Source organism: Siniperca chuatsi, linkage group LG8, assembly GCF_020085105.1.
Source record: "Siniperca chuatsi isolate FFG_IHB_CAS linkage group LG8, ASM2008510v1, whole genome shotgun sequence".
NCBI classification, from domain to species: Eukaryota; Metazoa; Chordata; class Actinopteri; order Centrarchiformes; family Sinipercidae; genus Siniperca; species Siniperca chuatsi.
The window spans coordinates 7,438,957-7,452,869 of NC_058049.1; the positions used below are offsets into that span (position 1 = coordinate 7,438,957).

A 13,913-nucleotide genomic window follows, 5' to 3' on the forward strand; every position below is an offset into this window, starting at 1 on the left:
AACCAATCTAGCCAATTGTGAATGAAAACAAACAAATATTTCCCATCAACTGCATGTGACAGCAAATAATACAGGCCTAACAGGAATGACATTTTTAGCTCCCAACAAACTTAGGATGGTCACAATCTTCAGCTCTAAAGGTATATATATCTGACTTGTCAAATTCACAGGAACAAACACAAACATAAGCTCAGTGTACTTTCTTTAAGAACATGTTATGTATAGTCCACACACTCTCTAAATGACCGTGGAACCACAATCTCCAGTGATGTTCACGGTGGTAAATGAAATATTAACCAAATAGCAAATATTTACAGATGAGTCCAGTGACCTATAGAGTGGCATCAATGATTCCAGGAGAGCTTTGAGTTTCGAAGAGGTTAACAGAAATACTTCAACTTACACTTATGACTCAGTGTTTATGCTTTTGCCGTTGGTAATGATTGTTGAAATAATAGTTCTTGGTTAGCAATTAGAATAATCTCAACATAGGTAACATTAACATAAGTCTATTTAACACTTTAATTGACATGTTTTCTTGAAAACAAGCTCTACCTATCTTTTCTCAGCAAAATTGATTTTTCACATATTCTTCCTATTTTAAAAATTGAATTTATTGTTTAGAAACTTTCATGGCAAACTAAACCTAATAGAATGTGCATATCAAGTTTGCCAGGCAGGACATCAAATCTGTGGTGCCAATATGTATGCGTAAGAACTCCACTCTTCTCTGTCAGATGCTTATATAACCAAGTTCACTATTTGTGAGAGACAAAACCTACAGATATAAACCCTGGAGAGTAAACACTGAAGATACCCTGTGACTGAGACAGCAACGTCCACAGAGAAGTTTCCTGAATACACTATTTTTTCTATTAGTATAAAGGTTGCGAGCAATAATTCAAAATCTATAATAAATAAAAATATTTGATATTCCAGGTAATTTGATTAATTACATGAAAGTATTTGTTGTTTTTCATTTAATTATTTGAAAAGGGTCCTGTGACTGTTGTTTTAGCATGTCAACACAAAGTCCAGTAGGTGGTCCCAGTTCAAGGTAAACAACAGCTCAATGGGGCAAATAGAGGCGGGCCGGAAGGTTACCGTATCCCCATGAGTGATTGGATGAGGTGAAGCTTTAAAAATCGGGATTGTGTTGAACACAATTTTAGTAAATATTAGTCGAGGAAGAAGAATACATCTTTGCTGCAACTGGTTTGGACAAGTCATGAGTGGATGTCCATACTTCGAGAAGAGGCATTTGTACGTTCAAATCGTCACTGCACCTAAAATAGGGCTCTCAAGGAGTTTTTTTTCTTAATTTTTATTAAATTTTTTCAATTAAATGCAGCCCTCTAACAATTCATTACTAATCGTGATGATGGGAAAACACCAAGTAACAAAAGGCCTTCTCTCTTCACACTGCAGGTTATTCAAAAACAAGCCTCCCAAAACAGAAGAAGATGAGGATGCCTCTCAGGCAGGGGTTAACAATGCCAGTAAAGGAGGAATCATCTATGGCGACTACCTACAGGTAAAAAACACCACCTATAATACGTATCAGTCTTTGTACCTGGCTTTTTAAAAGAAAGATAAGTACTGGAATTTGGATTTGTTGTCAGATTTGTGTTTTTAAGTTAAGTGCTTAATTTCTTTCTGACTCTCAGCTCGACAAAATAGTCTCAGCCCAGGTGTTGCAGAGTGAAGTAAAGGGTAATAAGATCCATGATGAGCACCTCTTCATTGTCACCCATCAAGGTAAAACTACTATAGCTTTGTAGTATTTAAGAGCATTTTTTTCTAGTTTAGTTAGTTTTGGGTAACTTGTTTGCAATGCTGGCTGACTTTGAATTTTGATAATCTTTTAATTTTAACCAATCTTTTTTTTCCAAATAAGAAGAAAATTAATCTCCTGGGATCCCAAAACAAAAAAATATCATAGATAAATTGATTTCAACCAAGAAGCAGATTTTTTACTTTAAAATGTGTAAGGCTGAATACAAGAGAGTAACTTGTTAAAATGGGCACTTTTTGCAGTGTAATTAGCCCTGACTGTTTACTGACTTATTTATTTACCTTGTAATATTATACTAAAATGTTTCTGATGCTTTAACTGTTTGTGTTTTATTTCAGCCTATGAACTGTGGTTCAAACAGATTTTGTTTGAACTTGACTCCGTGAGAGAGATCTTCATCAGTGGACACGTAAGTCACATTTCTGGAGTGAAAGTTTCTTACAAAGGTTATGTGATTGTGTTTTTATGTTGTTCATGAAGACAGAAGGTAAATTAGCATGTATCAAATACAGAAAAATATGTTTTATAGTCTTTAAGTACCCTCACTTAAATAGGATTCTGAAGTAGAGAAAAACTTTTGTACCACTAAATTCAGATCTTTTAGATGTGAACTGTCAGTGTTGAAGATTGAACGCTGCTCAAAATATGAAATCACAAGTGCCTCTGTTTAAAAGTATTCAATAGGAATTATTCAGGGAAAAATAAGACATTTTGTACATCACCCTGGCTGATGTTCTAGATTAAAATTAAAGCAACAGCTGTAATTTATGACTTTTTTCCCCTGGAAGAGACACATTAGGTTGATGAAATAATGATGCAAAAAAATATAAAACTCTAATTATTTCAGTAATTACAATGTGTTTTCCTTTGTCAGGATATGTACTTTAAAGCTTTACTATGATTAGGAGATATTTCTTTAAATATTTTACTATTCCTCCAGGTCAGGGACGAACGCAATATGCTCAAAGTCAACACTCGCATCCACAGGATTGTAATGATCTTCAGACTGTTGGTCGACCAGTTTGCAGTTTTGGAAACAATGACAGCCTTGGACTTTTTTGACTTTAGGTAAGCTTATAAATAACTTCTAGCTCTCTCTACTTCAGCTCTAAAAATTTTATAAGATGTACTCCTCCATGATAGCGCACTCTGTCTGTGTTGTGTGTGTTTGTGTGTAGGGATTACCTGTCTCCAGCCTCTGGATTTCAAAGCCTTCAGTTTCGGCTCTTGGAGAACAAAATCGGGGTTCCAGACAACCAGAGGGTTCCATACAACAGACGCCATTACAGGGACAATTTCAAGGGTCATGACAGTGAGATGCTGCTCGCCACTGAACAGGAGCCAACACTCTTAAAACTAGTTGAGGTACATCTTACAACACCTGCGCATGGCCATCGATTTTTAAACTTAGTTAAGAGTTGATTAAAGCAGGCATCATTTTGTTCTACTGTATAGCTCTGTATGTTTTCAACATTGTGCTTGCTGTATCTTGCTCTGGATAAGCCCATCTGCTACTGAACAGGGTATAAATGTGATAAAACCATGGGGTGTTCTTCTCAGGAGTGGCTGGAGAGAACTCCTGGCTTGGAGGTGGATGGATTCAATTTCTGGGAAAGGCTGGAAATCAATATATTTGATAAGCTGAATCAGGAGAAGGAGAAAATTGAGGTAAGAGATGACACCAGCTTTCCTAACAAACTTTCTTTGCTCCCACTGGAGTGCACAGATGATTGACAGCGACTGTATTTTTATTTACGGGTTGTTTTTTTCTTTAAAAAAAAAAAAAAAAGAAAATGCCAGATTCTGAGGAGAAGGAGGACCTGATGGCTGAGCTGGTCAAACAGAAAGAGCTGTTCACTTCTCTGTTTGATGAAAAGCGTCATGACCATCTCCTTAGCAAAGGTGAGTGCTTTCTACAAATTGAAAAATCCGACGGATTAATCAAATGTCATAATCCAGTGTTTGTCAAGACTTCACATATCTGTGTTTGTGGTCTAGATTTGACTCAACATTGTATCAATGCTTTGTATTACTTTGTGAACTTTAACATTTAGGCTGTAGCTCACAAAACTACATAAATAAAGACAATTAGTTTTACTTTAAAAGTAACATATTTTCAATTTTGCTAACAAGGTGAGAGACGGCTCTCTTACAAGGCTCTCCAAGGCGCCCTGATGATCTACTTCTACAGGTATGTGTTGTTTCACCTGTAATCTGCTTCAGATTCTTATAGTTATACACTTCTACACTTGAGAGCTGCATACACACACTGCAGTCTTCTACTGTTGACCACCGCTTCACTGGGACAGCTGGGGTTCTTGCTTAAGAGCACCTCAGTGTTGCTGAGACCGGGTTACTCAATTATTCTTCCCACCTAAAATTTCCGTGTCACAAGCCCGTTTCTGAAACCCTGTCAGCCATCCAGGTCATGTGATACCTACAGTTGTAAAACATTAGCAGTTGCAGCTCATTGTGCAGTCTTGAGAATGTTTCAACACTCATTTGAGAGCCTTTGTCAGTTTTACCAAAAGGTGTGATGAGCAGGCTTTTAAAACCTGTGTGGTAAGGACACAGCATCACATGAGACTCATTAAGGCTATGTGAAAGTCAAGAGTCATGTGACAGTCACTGGATGGTGATAATTAATGTGAAACTGCTGGGTAAAAGATGTTAAGAGCATTTTGGGTTGTGAGCAGGTGATAGTTGCGTTCGTTTTACAACTGTAACTACCACCCGGACACATTTTCATCCACCACTCAATCATCTGTACAAGGTATCCTCTATTACTAAAATCTTCTTTTACCTTTTAGGGAAGAGCCGAGGTTCCAGGTTCCTTTCCAGCTACTCACATCCCTCATGGATATTGACACCCTCATGACAAAATGGAGACGTAAGTACTGTAGCATCCCTGTCATATGTGTGTGTGTTTCCTGCTAGAAAACAATGCTTCAATACTTTGCCTAAGGGCAGAGCTGAACTAACAGGAGTTTACAGAACTAAAAGTTAGTTCAGGCAGAAGAATCTTATAACATCCTCTATACCGGCTGATCAATCCAACAACCTATTCCCATGGAATACACTTTTTTCTCACTTACGTCTAAACAATTTACAGCTCAAATGAAACATGCAGAGCCAAAACATTGCTCATAGCACAAAGGATATTTCTGTTTTCTGTTTTAGACAATCATGTATGCATGGTGCATCGTATGATTGGCAGCAAAGCCGGCACAGGGGGCTCATCTGGCTACCACTACCTGAGATCTACTGTCAGGTATTGTATGCTAAAAACTTTAACCTACTGATTAAACACTTTACACTGCAAGTATCTTAAACACTTCAAAGTTAATTTGAAGTGCTATGGAGCTATGACACAAGTTCTTTGTTCAGTATCCATTCAATTTTAGCAGGAGTTTAAGTTAGCTTTTGGCCTTCAGAAAGTACAATTTGTAACAGATGCCCAATTATATTGTAAGATTACATGAGTTAAATATTTAATAAATGACCTTCTTTCCTTTTAGTGACCGCTACAAAGTGTTTGTGGACCTGTTCAACCTGGCAACGTTCCTAGTGCCTCGCCACTGGGTGCCCAAGCTAAATCCCAATGTTCATACGTTCCTCTACATGGCCGAATGCTGCGACAGCTCCTACTGCAGCAGTGAAGACTCAGACTGAGGGTCATCTCAGTCATCTGCCCTGGCTTCCTTTCTTTCCCTGTAACTGACCTCGCAACAGTAGATCCTGTGCACAGCTGAAAAGTTTGAGTGCCAGGAGCGTAGGTGAATAGGTAGCTATCAAAATATACAAAGAAACACGCAGCTCAGATATGCATGACATCAGGTCGATGTACCTCAGAAAGCCCATACATTGAAAAATTGTATGCTTTGTCAAGAAATCAGGGCATACATCCGGTTTTTGCACACAACACTCAAAAACTACATAGGATGATGAAGGAAACTCTTAAAAACACAATAAGATGGCATTTTGTCAGAAGGAAGGATCATTTAACATGGTTAACAATGTAAACCATCAAAATATAGAAGGTATTATTGGTTGGAATGTTTAGACTCTACTAGATCTACTTTTCTAGAAGTCTTGGGATTGTGACATGTAAATACAGAAAAATAACAAAATGTGTTAATTTTAATGTTAATGTCAAGCAAGGAGAAAAAACTATTTTTCATCTCATTGTGACACTAAAGGCATTCCAAATATCCTCCAATTATGTTAACAAAGAACAGAACAGAAAATCACTAGTTCATTAATTACATCGGGCTGCAGCATCAAGGTTCATAACCAAGAAACCTGTGATGCAGTGTCTGACCCATATTGCCAAATTAGACTATTTTACTCTAATGTCTAATCTTGACTGGTCATGAAGTATGGCAGATGGCTCTTTGATAAGATTTGCTTAGATGTTTTCTCAATAAAATTATGTAAAATCAGTGTGACTGACCTGAAAGCAAATGGATCAGTGATCAAACTGGTAGCGATGATGGGCTTTTACGAATGCATTATTTTTCATGTCAGCGTGAGGAAGGTGTCAGAGAGCCATTTCAGACTATTGGGATGTGGCTTAGGTTTGAGGAGGAGTACATAAAACCTCTGTATAAACAATCAATGCCAACATCTAAAATAGAACAATTTGCACATGTGAAACTATAAAATGTGAAACTATAAAATATGAACCACAAAATTTGTACATATGTGCATGTACATATTTGTTAATAATGTGTAATAATGTTTTGTATAGTATACTCTATGGTGTTAAATTAATTTTGTTATGCACTTATGCAGTGATTGACGTCATCTCTGTATAGATAGTTATGAGCCATATCACCTAAAATATATATCTACCTTATGTATTTAATATGATACATTTTTGTACTGTGAATCTATTCTTATTATTACAGTTTTGAAGTGTTGTGTGTGTTGATTGGTCAGGTATGGTACATTTATCAGCATATAAAGTGATTTATTTTGTTTTAGTGATGTAACTGGTGACATTTCAATTAAAACACATTGAAAGTGACACTTGAAGGCAAACAGATGATTTAAATTTTGGCAGCAGTGAACGCACACACAAACACATACAATGACAAATATACACACAGTCTCATCAAAGAAAAACTGCTGCCACAGAATCTGCAATACCTGGGAAGAGAAAAAAACAAGAAGGATGTTGTATTAATCCCCGAGGGGATAGTGGGCACAGCAACATACAGACACCAAACTAAAAGAAGATATAAACAGAAAATGACAAAAGGCAAAGATCATACTTACCACAAACGTTGCCACCGATTTTTATATAAACATAACCCTCATTCCCCCATGTGGTTCCCCAGGAGTTCTGCACAATCCAGTATGGAATATCCCCTAAGATAGAAAACATATATTTCAAGATTTAATTATTTACAAGGTAAAGGAGCACTAGTGGGGGTGGAGTGTGTGTGTGTGTGTGTGTGTGTGTGTGTGTGTGTGTTTGTACTTGCTACATGTGTACCAAATAGGACCAACAGGACAAAGAAGGCAAACAGTAAAATAATATCAAATCTACACACACTGTAAACGGCAAAAATTATAATTGAGTTTCATATTCTGCTTTCAATTCTTCATTTTCTTTAAACTGAAACAGAAAAGAAATATTTCACCAGCAGCGTGAGATAATGACCTCTTTCCAATACAGTTCTACTTCTTTCAAGGATTTTCTAGAAATGAGCTCTGATATCTTTTTACAAGACCGAGTAAGGCATTTCACTACAATATCGAGAAAATTACAAAATTAATACGCCTTCATTTTCACTGGAAACATGCAACAGATATTTCACTTGCTATAATAAATATCATAATAATAATAATAATAATAATAATAATAATAATAATAATAATAGTAACAATATAATATAATTTTAGGGCTCAATAATAAGCTTAACGACTTGTTAAATAGGTCCTTTTGTTTTAGCACTTAATTAGGTGGGATGTGACACTCTGCTCTGTTGCAGAAGCCATTTGTGATTAAGACAAGGCATATTCGTACCTAAAAAGCTTGCCTAATGCAGTTTTAAATTACTCCCACAGGCCCTAGGGTTATGAAACTTTCTTGACCTAAAAAGGTAAATGTTAGCTCAAGTAAAATATAAAGTCCCAGCTTCCTTTCTTGAATTATGATTCATTCTCATGCCAGTGTAGTGACAGCATGTACCAGCAGTGTTGTATCCAACAACCAGGACAGCATGGTTAGACCATTGGCTGGAGCAGTGGTGCTGGATGATTCCACCCAGGTAATCCTGCCAGCTGACAGCATCCACGATAGCAGCCAAGGGACCACGCTCCACCAGCTGACCCATCATGGCCTCCTCTTGACCACTGAAGAAAAGTAACAGAAAAATGTACTGTTGGGGCAGCAAGACTGGCCTTGTGATTACACTGCTTTTTGTGGCCTTATCATGTAAAGTCAGGGGGTTGTGAAATGTATCAAGATACACTCTTCTGTATGGAGGTTATTATTTAAATTCAACTCTTCACTGGGCCTATTTTTCCATTTTCTCTGGGTCAGCATCTCATCTCATCTCTCTCCTCCTCATCTCATTCATCTGATAAGTGCATCAATTTCTGACTAACTATTGCACTTTTTCTCATACATAAAAATTGGTATTTTCCCCCCATTCTCTCTGTTGCACATATGCAGGCACCCTCTCTGAAACCTCATCTTGTCTTTCCACTAGATGATTCCACACTGGGGATAGCTGTGATGCCCTCCTGTGCCAGACTCATGACATATGGGCCATGGAGTCTAGGTCTGTGCCAAAACTATATGAATAAAACCATTTTACACCCCATTCATGGTGAGGCGAGGTCTTGTCTTGTTGAAACTTTATGATGCTGTTTTTCTTTAGCTGTGCAGCAATAAAGGTCTGGCTTATGAGCCCCTTAACCAGAAGGTTATGACATCCCCATGACCCCTGACTCCCCACCCTGCAGAAGTGCCCAATTCCAGCAGCTTTATGTACTATGTAATCCAGCACTCTGACCTTTCTGATGACGGAGGCAGGTCAAAAAGCTAATTTGTTGAGATAAAGAGGTCTTTTAGTAGTATTGACATTTATTAGGTTTGAAAATGATTGCATCTTTAACTTTGTTTTACTTTTAGGTTCTGTTTAAGAATCATAAAAAAAAAAATCATTATATTGCCAAATTTAATAAGTAAAAAGCTCCATTCAATAGAAAGTTGTATGTCAGAAAAGGAACTATACACAAAAGGAGAGACAAGAAAATGTTATATTAGGTTGGCAAATGTAACAATCTCTGTTAACTCTACTCGATCAAAATTAAAACTTCATCAACTTTCAACAGAGGACTCTGATCCTAGCTATGATAGCAATACAACAAAAATAACAGGCTTTACATATGCATGAGTGGGAGTCACAATGCTGTTCAATATTAAATAAAGAAGATCTGATTCACTTTAACTCAAGGTAACTATGAGGCAGTCATTTTGACTCAGAGTAAAGAACCTCTGTGTTACTGAGCAATCCATGTCTGTATTGACATAGTAAACACTGTGGTCTGTCATTGCGCAGGACTAATCCCCCTCCCCTCTCCTCTGTTCTTGGTAGTAAAATTCCATGTGATTTTACCCAAATATACCATTGTTAATTTTTAGCCTTTGTTGCTTGCAAAAATGTGTCTTTTACCTGAAGTCATGTGCAGTAAAGTTCTTCACAGCAACACCACCGTGTGACTGAGAGAAAAAATGGCAGATTCCTGTCTTGGCCTTGTAGGGATACTCTGACTGAGGCACCAATTTCACTCTGGTCTAGAAAGAAAATAGTTTATCTCAGTGAGTGTGTTCACTGAATACAAAATATCCATTCATCTTGTTTATGAAAGATCCTGGCATAGGCAGTTTCCTAATTTATGTTTGACTACAGACAGCGATCTTATTTTGCTTACTGCCACTACATATCTCCCTAATTAAAATACATGACAATATTACCTTATTTTTAAAAAGCTACAGTTTAAAACAGCATGGATGTATCTTCCCACAGGTGTACTCAGTCATAAACAGTCACTTTAGGGACAGAAATAATCAGCAGATCTATTGTGCATGTGAAGTATTGGGAGTTAAGGTTTATTCTACCCTTATACTCACTGTAAACCATTTTAGAAGCATCTGTTAAAGACCTGAAAATATGTTAAAGGCCTGAAATTATGTAAAAATAAATCAACATACTTGCTTTAACCAATTCAGAGCCCTGCACGGTGAGCCTCCATTGCAGCCTTCGTTTTGGAAGGAGCAATCCAGAACCTGCTGCACACTGAGTTGTGCCAGCTGCGAGCCACCAATAGCATGGACGGACTGCATGGCACCAACCACGCTAAATGCCCAACAACTCCCACACTGCAGAGGTAAAATTACAGTAATCAGGAAAAACAAAACTACAAAGGAAAGGTTGAAAAATCCTTCAGCACTGGATGATGCTATATGATACTCAGAAGAAGAAATTGTCATTTTGCTTATCTTGCTAAAGGACACTTCACAGGATAAAGACTTGATTTTTGTTGAATGATGGTCCATTTCTGCTGTCCAAATCAATGCTGTAATTCATCTTTAAAATCTAGATTAGTTCAAATGGGGTTTGAATAGTGGGTAAAGAACTGACTAAACTTGAAAGATTTGTTCCAAAAACTGTTTTGGATTTGATGCCATTTGATCAGGAATACACAGTGAATGTGGATGTTGTACATGTTGATGAGGTGAGATGATCTGTCCAGTCTGAGTGAACTGTGACTAATTGTTTTCTGCTGCCATCTACTGACAGAAACACCTCAGGTATACTGTGTCTTGTGGAACATCTTAATTCCTGCTTCAGATAATGTATTATACTTTAATGCTGAGGATAATTTGAGATACTTTGATAGCAAAAGTTGCTCTAATACTTTGTATCTGCTTTCCTAAAACCAGTCATTTTTGAGAGAAAATATACAGTATTTCATTATGTGAGAGTGCATGTTTTCCTGTATAAAGTTTGCACTGGCAATCATTCTTCAAACAGCATCAGACTATACTCTTAGTTACTAGTTTACTTGCTCAGCATAAATTCATATAAATGTGATGAAAACCTGAGCTCTCCGTGTAAAAATCCAATATGTTGTTGCTCAATCTGGTTTCATGGCTTAAAATCAATACTGAAACCAAAATCAGTCATTATTGCTTGGACTGGAGATAAGTATTTGCCTAGTATACAAAATATTAGGACCATCTGCTCTCTCCTTTAAAGCGATGAAATGCGCTTCAGTCCCAAAAGTGGAATCAAGATAACGGAAAACTGGATCAAGAAGAATTTACGAGATGTGAGGGGCTTGATATTTTGTGTATTTGTGCATGATACTGCATTTTATTTCTGTCTATCCATCTATTGATCTGTTGTGGAAATTTAGCACAGGGAGGTCCACAGACAAATCCAGGGGAAAACAAATCTGGGCAGAAAAACTACAGCAGAGCAGAGTGGTAGGTGAGTGTGGTCATATACAGACTCTCCCTTGAGTGGTGAGCCTTACCTGAAATCAAGAGAGTAAAACACGTTATCGTGTTGGCTTTAACCTGTATGGGCTATGTCTCTCCCTCAGGACAACAGTTTTACAGTAAAAATAACATCCCTGACGGCAAATTGACTTGCTAAAGAGGTCAAGGACAAAAGAAGCAGAAAGTGAACCTTCAGGGAGGACAAGCAACAGCTCCGTCTCACTAACCCTCTCCCTGTCTGTGTCCCCAGGTTCACTCTACTCTCTTAGCAAAGGTCACACTTAATGGCTTAGTTTATCATTTGACCACTATTAAGTCCCAATCCAATCAAAAATGTGGTTTGCTTATTGTTACTTCACGTGGATGTTTGACCTTTACTGTGCCGATTGATGCACATGCTGACTCTAGAGGGCTGTTTTCAAATTCATCTGCTGAAGGGGGGAAGCTTCTCTGTGCTTACGCTAAATCTGTTTGAGATGTGCACATCCAATCATGATTTTGTGATATCACAACAGGTAATCATAATGTGTGATGTGGACACTTGAAGTGAAGTAGGAGACATCATGTGTCCAGTAGTTACAATTTTGAAATGAACAATATTTGCATTGGGAGAAGGAGTAGGTAACTTAACCATATCCGGCACAAACTATTAAGCAAGTTATCCAAGTTATCCAAGCAGAGTATTTCTATACGTCTTAAAAACACACCTGAAGGAGATCTTAAATAAATTGATATTCATCCCTACAGCTGAGGCTTGGAAATATTTCTCACTGGAAATCATAAACTTTATATCTAGTAAGAACAGAAAAGCAAGGATAACACCTGTCAGGGGCCAACATCACTATTATGACTGTATAATTTCTGAGGACTTGTGCCTATTATGGGCGCCCTTATATATATGTGGGTTGCCTATTACCCACATGATTGTTAAGATATCATCTGATGATGATCATGATAAAATGATTTGATAAAAAATGGACATTAATTTGTTTCAACAAAACCCAACTGTGTCTCTGTACCTTTAGTACGTCCCTACATATACAGTATATTTATCATCGATCTGTGTAAACCTTACTGCGTGTTGGTTCTGGACCGGTGCCACCACTGCTTTGTCCCTCCAGTCAAATTTGGCTGGGAGCCCCTCTGTCTTCAATCCAGAGAAGAGAAGAGCTCTGTCAGTGTTTGCTCGCAGGTAGAGCTCTGTGGATAACAGATACAGTTCAAAGTCATTCCTGGATACAAAGATGTAAACAATGACTGTGCAGATTCAGCCCAGTATGATGCTCAGTAAGTTTTTCCACTGAACAGATTTAAAATAAGTTACATTTCACCTGATGAAGCAAATATAAACAAAAGACATGCACCTAATCCAATTCTGTAAATTTAGAACATGTGACAAAACTTCAGCCTACCTCTGAACTCCTTCTGTGAGAGGTCAGAGAACTGGTTGACGCCGTACTCGGCAGACTGTGGTACTGTGGAGAATGAGTTCAGGTATGCATGCCGCTTTGTAGCATTCTGCAATAACACACACACGACACATTACGTGTGGTAAAGTTAACTGAAAAATGTAGGAAACTCGAGTCAACATGAAGTAAAAATTCTCGGTAGGATTTATTTCATGGCTGTTGCATTACACTGCTCTACGTTAACCTAGCTGTACCTAATAAACTGGCAACTGACTGTATACTCAAACTTTTACTTTTAATACAACTAGTAACAAGTTTTGCTGAACACTGTCCACATGTGTCAATTATGGGGTAATGGTAAATGCTAAAACCTAGTGTCACAGTAGCACAAGTATAGAAGAGTCATAAAGCCATTGAACTAACTAGTGCCTGTTATATAGCAACATTTACTTGAAGTTTATTAACATTAGTTTACACTAGCCATCACAAACTAATGGTCTTACCAGACCTAGTAATGTTTTAACAGTAAAAACCCCTGAATGTTTTTATTGCTTATGAATTCAACATTTGTAAGAAGAAGATTGTGTTATTTCTCCTTTCACATGTTACAGTCTCACTTTAAGTACATTTTACAGTACATCTGTACACCTAGCCTAAGTGTAATTTTGAATTGCAGGACTTTAACTAGTACTGGAGTATTGTTACTACTTAGTCTCAGTGCTTCTTCCACCGTCATTTAGTGATATAATTGCATTTGTAAACATTTCACATTTTCTACCAAAAATAGTAGCTATATTTCCGTCAATTACATGAGTGGGTGTTGTCTGTAGTCACGTATGCAGCCGTTTGTTTTTAGAGTGTACAACGTGATGAGTTTTTCTACAAGTATCTCTTATCTCCTACCTGAAAATAAAGATGACGACGGTTAAATTCCTCGCTGTTGACTTCATACATGCGGTGAAACTGCTCTCTGAACGAGTCGAAATCAACCGCAGAGCCATTCAACTTAGTCGGAGTCTCATCCAAGCTCAAACTTTGACAACACATAGGACAAACGAGCGTGGAAACGGTTGCTATAACAACCAAATATGAATGGCCACCCCTCATTTGACGAAGAAATGTCAGTTAAAAACATTAAAAAGGGAAGTAAATACAAATCTTATGTTCGCGGAAAAGCTGAAGAATA

General features: G+C 37.5%; 2 protein-coding genes and 1 long non-coding RNA gene across 3 annotated transcripts in view; 1 reads left to right on the top strand and 2 right to left on the bottom strand.

Annotated features, from left to right (window-relative positions):
- LOC122880629 overlaps positions 1 to 13,913 on the bottom strand; it is a 92,143-nt gene that overhangs the window by 2,202 nt on the left and 76,028 nt on the right. The gene's annotated exons all lie outside the window — the stretch shown is intronic.
- tdo2a (tryptophan 2,3-dioxygenase a) lies at positions 1,106 to 6,824 on the top strand. The gene is made up of 12 exons (XM_044205935.1): positions 1,106 to 1,263; positions 1,429 to 1,534; positions 1,668 to 1,758; positions 2,134 to 2,204; positions 2,736 to 2,863; positions 2,974 to 3,160; positions 3,356 to 3,463; positions 3,586 to 3,697; positions 3,929 to 3,986; positions 4,606 to 4,685; positions 4,976 to 5,066; positions 5,314 to 6,824. The coding sequence occupies exons 1-12, from the start codon at positions 1,229 to 1,231 to the stop codon at positions 5,465 to 5,467; spliced, it is 1,221 nt and encodes a 406-aa protein (XP_044061870.1). The 5' UTR covers positions 1,106 to 1,228; the 3' UTR covers positions 5,468 to 6,824.
- Positions 6,747 to 13,900, bottom strand: ctso (cathepsin O). The gene is made up of 8 exons (XM_044205938.1): positions 13,631 to 13,900; positions 12,731 to 12,836; positions 12,394 to 12,518; positions 10,026 to 10,193; positions 9,487 to 9,608; positions 7,995 to 8,158; positions 7,076 to 7,168; positions 6,747 to 6,946 (listed from the first exon to the last, which is right to left on the bottom strand). Exons 1-8 carry the CDS (start codon positions 13,832 to 13,834, stop codon positions 6,912 to 6,914), a joined length of 1,017 nt encoding a protein of 338 aa, XP_044061873.1. The 5' UTR covers positions 13,835 to 13,900; the 3' UTR covers positions 6,747 to 6,911.

Excerpts from the sequence above, each read along its gene's own strand:
- tdo2a (XM_044205935.1), top strand. The coding sequence starts at position 1,229 with ATGAGTGGATGTCCATACTTCGAGAAGAGGCATTT. Across the intron at positions 3,698-3,928 it reads TGACCATCTCCTTAGCAAAG|GTGAGAGACGGCTCTCTTAC; the intron begins GTGAGTGCTTTC and ends TTTGCTAACAAG. Across the intron at positions 4,686-4,975 it reads CCTCATGACAAAATGGAGAC|ACAATCATGTATGCATGGTG; the intron begins GTAAGTACTGTA and ends TTTCTGTTTTAG.
- ctso (XM_044205938.1), bottom strand. The coding sequence starts at position 13,834 with ATGAGGGGTGGCCATTCATATTTGGTTGTTATAGCAACCGTTTCCACG. Across the intron at positions 12,519-12,730 it reads CTCACAGAAGGAGTTCAGAG|AGCTCTACCTGCGAGCAAAC; the intron begins GTAGGCTGAAGT and ends TGTTATCCACAG. Across the intron at positions 8,159-9,486 it reads TTTACTGCACATGACTTCAG|TGGTCAAGAGGAGGCCATGA; the intron begins GTAAAAGACACA and ends ACTTTTCTTCAG.